The sequence below is a fragment of the Callospermophilus lateralis genome, chromosome 7 (assembly GCF_048772815.1).
Source record: "Callospermophilus lateralis isolate mCalLat2 chromosome 7, mCalLat2.hap1, whole genome shotgun sequence".
NCBI lineage: Eukaryota > Metazoa > Chordata > Mammalia > Rodentia > Sciuridae > Callospermophilus > Callospermophilus lateralis.
Window position 1 is genome coordinate 16,092,522 of NC_135311.1, and position 6,248 is coordinate 16,098,769.

The window sequence follows — 6,248 nt, forward strand, 5'->3', positions numbered from 1 at the left end:
AGACATATAGGTACACTGGTGTTTCAAAAACAGTCTTAAAATATCATCAAAGAATTTTCTACAGATAGTGATAAAATGTTCCAAAATTATGGAACTCTTTTGAGGCAGTAACAGAGGTAGTTATTATTAAAAAAAAAAAAAACTGAAATGTCCTTCCAGTCACCTGTGAGTAATCACATAATTAAAAATAATGGTCAATATTTCTTAATGTCATTATATGTCAAAAACACTTCCACATTTGGTACTTCACCCTTTTGCACACAAAATAGCTCTTGAATTCAGGTAATATGCCTGCCCAATTTATAGGTGAGATGATAAGAGTTAAGCATCACAGACTGCTCAAGATCACACTTGAAATAAATGGTAGATTTTAAATGCATATTCAAACAACATGTCTTACAGTGTGTAGTTGTTAATGTTGGCTTGGTTGATGTATTAAAGATATTAGGTCTGGTAATAAACCAGACTAAAGATAAAACTCCAATAACATAACCAGGCATACAACTACTCCATCAAGATTCATTTCTTGAGAGAATTGGAATTCTCTATTATTATGCAAGCCTCCCATTTAAATGCATCAATAATTGTACAATTTTCAATATGGACTTGAGGCTGAATTGAGAAGATAAAGATAGAAAACAATTAAGGCACTATGCCAAAAACTTCAAGATGATATTATAAACTAGAAATATTTTCAGTAGCACATTATAATTCTGAATGCACAGGAAAGATGACAGCCCCCAAATCATTACACAATCCAGACATGATTTGGTAATAACAGGAAAATGGCACCCGGAGAGTGTCAGAGAGACTTGAATGCTGAAGTGAGAAAAGAGTGTGTTGGGGTGAATCCACACATGTCCTGATGGTAACAGGAGAGGCTGAGGTTAATGGGTGTTATGCTATTCAAAATAAAGTCTTTTCTTCATTTTCTCCTAAGATATATACTATGTGATTCATTGCTCAAAAGATGAAAATCTCCAACAAACTCTATGATTATATTGGCATAAGAAATGCATTTTTCTCCGAAGTTGGCCTTGGGATCTCAGCCAACTCCATCCTCCTTCTCTTCCACATCTCCACATTCCTCCTCCAGCACAGGCTCAAGCCCACTGACCTGATCATTGGTCTCTTGGCCCTAGTCCACATAGGGATGATGACAATTTTGGGGTACATAGCTACAGATGTTGCTCTTTCTCAGGATTTTTGGGATGACATCAAGTGTAAATCGGTCATCTACGTGCACAGGTTTCTGAGGGGCTTCTCCATTTGTGCCACCTGCCTGCTGAGTGTCCTCCAGGCCATCACCCTCAGCCCCAGAAGCTCCTGCTTGGCCAAGTTCAAACATAAATCCCCACAGCAGACCCTGTGTGTCCTTGTTTTCCTGTGGGCTTTCTACATGTCCTTCAGTGCTCACTTCTCCTTGTCCTCTAATGCCATTCCCAATGTGACCTCAAATGTCATTGTGTTTATTACTGAACCCTGCAAAATTGTTCAAATGAGTTACTTCTTCAGGCATTTATTTTCTGTATTAGGTGTATTCCGGGATGTCTTTCTCATAGGGTTAATGGCCCTCTCGAGTGGGTACATGGTGGCCCTCCTGTGCAGGCATAGGAGGCACATCCAGCACCTCCACAACACCAGGCTTTCTTCAAAGGCATCCCCCGTGCAGAGGGCCACCTGGACCATCCTGCTGCTCATGAGTTTATTTGTGTTCATGTACTGTTTGGACAACATCTTCTCCTCCTCAAGAACTACGGGGAACAATGACCCAGTTTATTATTATATCCATATGATGGTGGCCAATGGCTATGCCACAACCAGTCCTATGCTGCTGATCTGCACTGAAAAACAAATCATTAACTTTTTGAAATCTTTGTGGGTGAAGATAGCACATACTTAACTAGTGATGATAGATAAGTTTTCCTAATATGCCAATAAACTGGCTTATGAACAGTAAATTATAGCCTAGAATGTATGCCCTCTGGAGGAAGTTAATATGGAGATATGCATGTTTGGTTAAATCTGTTACTTTAAAACAAATGAATAACAAATTTATAGAAATGTCAATTCTTTACTTTTTGAGTTAACACAAGGGCCCAACATATCTGCTTGGTGTCAGCAAGTGATTGTTATGAAGTGGGACCTTCCTGGCCTGGGTGAGTCATTGAAAATACATTGACAGTGTACAGCAGGTCTTAATAAGTGCTTAAGTGAGCTGTATTCTTCCCAATAAATATTGACATATTTATTGTCACAAATAATCCCTGATTCATCAATTGTCCTCTTATTGATCTTTTAAAAAGTACTGAATGTAAGGACTCAAGTTACCGTATGTACACTAGTGCTCAAAGTAGCATTATTAATGGTGGCCCACATCAGAAATGCCTCAATGCCCAAAAGCATATGAATGTAAAAGCAAAACATGTCCTTGGCATACCATGGAATATTATTCAGCTGGAAACAAAAATAAATAAATTCTTGAGGGAATAAATATGATCTGCACTCTTAGAAAGGATCAAAATATTCAACCAGAGAATGGGACCAAAATTGTTTTAGGTTGCAACCCAGGTATCTATAATATGTCAAAATACTACCAACTATCATGTAAATGCAAAACAAACAAATAAAACAAAGAAGTTGGAATAAAAAAAAAAGGATAAAGTGGTAAATTTCTTGTTATGTGCATCTTACCATAACAAAAAGTGGCCCTTGACTTTCTTTATGTTAAGAGAAACATGCCTGGTTCTGAAGGACAAGCAGCACATGTTCCCACTCTTTTGTAGAAAGCAGTAAGTAAATATAGTAGAACAGAATGGAATGGTGGTCAGCATGGAATGGGAAGAGCAGGCAAAGGACACATGGAATGAGTTCAATGAGGGGCACCAAAAACAGGATGGAGGAATCACTTTAGGTACTTCTCTGACCCAGTAGCAGAACTATTAGTTAAAACAACCTAAATTGTGTTTTAAAATGAAATTCCCAATATTAAAAACCATTATCAACTGAAAAGATGAAAATCCTTATTACTATGATCTGATTACTACAATTTATATACATGTACTGACTTACCATAAGGTACTCCATAAAAATACATATGTAAAAATATGTTTTTAAAATGAGGTTTCCAGTAACCTTATAAACTACTGTGAAAAAATTCTCTAAAATAAAAAGAATTTTACATGCTGTGATTCTAAAGATGCCAAAATATAATTTTTAGAATATTCTAACACTTTTATGGCATTTTAGTGAATCAGATCCAAAACTTTACCTTTCTTAATATTTTTAGTTGTATATGGAGACATTTTCTTTATTTCATTTATTTACTTTAATTTTTTTAAAGAGAGAGAGAGAGAGAGAATTTTTAATATTTATTTTTTAGTTTTCGGTGGACACAACATCTTTGTTTGTATGTGGTGTTGAGGATCGAACCTGGGCCGCACGCATGCCAGGTGAACATGCTACCGCATCCCCAGCCCCAAATTTATTTACTTTAATGTAGTGCTGAGGATCAAACTCAGCGCCTCACATGTGCTAGGCAAATGCTCTACCACTGAGGCATAACAACAGTCCACAAATCATTTTTCATTTGTTTATTTGTTTTGGCCAAGGATTGAACCCAGCAGTGATTAACCACGGAGCCACATCCCCAGGCCTTTTTATTTTTTATCTTGAAACAAGTTGCTTAGTACCTTGCAAAACTAGACTGGCCTCAAACTTGTAGTTCTCTTGCCTCAACCTCCCAAGTAGCTGGGATGACAGGTGTGCACCACCTTGAAATTTATCTGAAGAAGGAGGAGGAGCTCTTGTTATGAATTCTGTTAAGCAGCCCTCTGTCCTCTCCAGTCTTTCAAGGGTATGCTGCCTTGGGTGGCAACAGTTTCTTTATTTTCTGAGTAACATGTTTTACATGAAGTCAAAATGTCAAATACAAATTGTAGAGAAACACAGGGAAAATTATTGGCCTTGATAACGTGTCATGGAAATTATGGATTTGAAATATTGTTTTAATCAGAAAAAAGGAAAAAATCAGAGTTGATTTTCTAAATAGATGAATTTTATGCCATTGAATGTTTCAAAAGATGAACTGTAGGAAATGTTGCAGTGTTATATTTTACTGTCTCATATTATCATTACTCCTATCTGGTAATTTTGGCTTTAAAATTATGACCTAAGAAGCAACTGAAAATTGAGGACTGGTTCAGGTAACTTGTGAAAATGCTGCACATGTATATCTCCTAAATAATAAAATAGTCAAAATGCACAATAACTAATGCCTTAGTTAACAAACACATCCAACAAATTAAAATGATGGTCTCCTGTGCCACAGGAGTTACAGAAAATGACAAATGGAGAAGAAAGGAAACATGAAAAGACCCTTCACAAAATAAGCTCTAGAGACAGCAGGAAGGTGTCTAAAAAGATGCTCAACAACACATGTCTCTGGAAAATAAAATAAAACTACAAGATCCCAATAAGCACTCAGAATGGCACACACTCACACAAAACAATAGTAACAAATACTGCTTGGTGGCAGAGCACAGGAAGGACCCTTGATTGTTGCTGGGATGCCACATACAGTCTCTGGGCAGGAGTGCTGTGGTTTTCTTTTTCCATAATAAAGTTGCCTTATGATCCATGAATCACACTTCCAAATTTTACCCACATTATTTGTAAACTGATGCCCACAGGAATGGTGTATGTTACTGAAGGCTGCACCTTGTCCCTCATGCCAATTGAACAAGAATGACGTGGTTTTGACAAAAAGGAAAAGCAGGTACATTATTGCTTTGCTGTCAATGAAGAAGCACAGGGGGCTCCAGTCCCAGAGGATGTGATTCTGCTCATCACAGGGAACAGAGTTTGTTTTTGTTGTTGTTGTCTTGTTTTGGGGGGTATTGGGAATTGGACTCAGGGTCCCTTGACCACTGAGCCCCATCCCTAGCCTTGTTTTATATTTTATTTAGAGACAGGGTCTCACTGAGTTGCTTAGGGCCTCACTTTGGCTGAGGCTGACTTTGAACTCTTGATCCTCCTGCCTCAGCCTCCTGAGACAAGGGGATTACAGGCATGAGCCACTGTGCCCAGCAGGGCAAGGTTTTTTAAAAAGCCTTTCAAAGGCTGCCTGTCAAGAAGTCCCTCTAGAGGAATTTAATTCACTTTTTAATTTGGGAGACAGCAGTTCCTTAGGTCTTTTGGTGCCATCCCTGAAGTCTAATTCCTTGGTTCCTGTGGTGGGTATGTGCTCAAAGGTGTCTGGTCTAGGATAGGTAAAGATGATCTCCTTCCCCCTTGACAGGCTGTGGAGGAGGAAAGCGGAAAGCAGCTGCTAGGGCGCGGCGTTGCCCCCGGACCTGAGAAGACCGCCGCCTGCCTGCAGCGCGTGGGCCCTCCCAGGCCGTTAGAGTCTCGGCGCCAGTTCGCGAGCCCCCGGGCCGCCTCGGAGCCATGAGCTACGGACGCCCGCCTCCCGATGTGGAGGGCATGACCTCCCTCAAGGTGGACAACCTGACCTACCGCATCTCGCCCGACTCGCTGAGGCGCGTCTTGGAGAAGTACGGGCGCGTGGGCGACGTGTACATCCCGCGGGACCGCTACACCAAGGAGTCCCGCGGCTTCACCTTCGTGCGCTTCCACGACAAGCGCGACGCCGAGGACGCCATGGACGCCATGGACGGCGTCGTGCTGGACGGGCGCGAGCTGCGGGTGCAGATGGCGTGCTACGGCCGCCCGCCCGACTCGCACCACAGCCGCCGCAGCCCTCGCCGCCGCCGCCGCCGATCGCGCAGGTTCCGCTCCCGCAGCCGCTAGCGCTACAGCCGCTCCAAGTCGCGCTCCCGCACGCGCTCCCGCAGCCGCTCCACCTCCAAGTCCCGCTCGGCCGCAGGTCCAAGTCCAAGTCGTCGTCGGTGTCCCGGTCCCGCTCCCAAAGCCCGCCGCCAGTGTCCAAGAGGGAGTCCAAGTCCGGCTCGCGGTCCAAGAGCCCGCCCAAGTCTCCGGAGGAGGAGGGCCCCGTGTCCTCCTGAGCACGCGATGTATCCGAAAGCAGCATAACAGAGGACTTGGGGGAAAAAGGACTACATACTCAGTCCGTCCGTCCATCGAAGAGTCCTGGGAACAAGCGACTGGCTGTTGAAAAGGTTATTGTGTAACATTTGTCTAACATTTTACTTGTTTTAATCTTTGCCTCAGGTGGCAAACTTCATTTTATGTGCCATTTTGTTGCTGTTATTCAAATTTCTTGTAAT

The 6,248-nt window shown here is 42.0% G+C and overlaps 1 protein-coding gene and 1 pseudogene across 1 annotated transcript; both read left to right on the forward strand.

Annotated features, from left to right (window-relative positions):
- The first annotated feature begins 970 nt into the window (after positions 1-970).
- LOC143404066 (vomeronasal type-1 receptor 90-like) lies at positions 971-1,903 on the forward strand. The gene has a single exon (XM_076862417.1). The coding sequence runs from the start codon at positions 971-973 to the stop codon at positions 1,901-1,903; it is 933 nt and encodes a 310-aa protein (XP_076718532.1).
- A 3,545-nt stretch (positions 1,904-5,448) lies between these two features.
- Positions 5,449-6,026, forward strand: LOC143404627 (serine/arginine-rich splicing factor 2 pseudogene; annotated as a pseudogene).
- Positions 6,027-6,248: the final 222 nt, after the last annotated feature.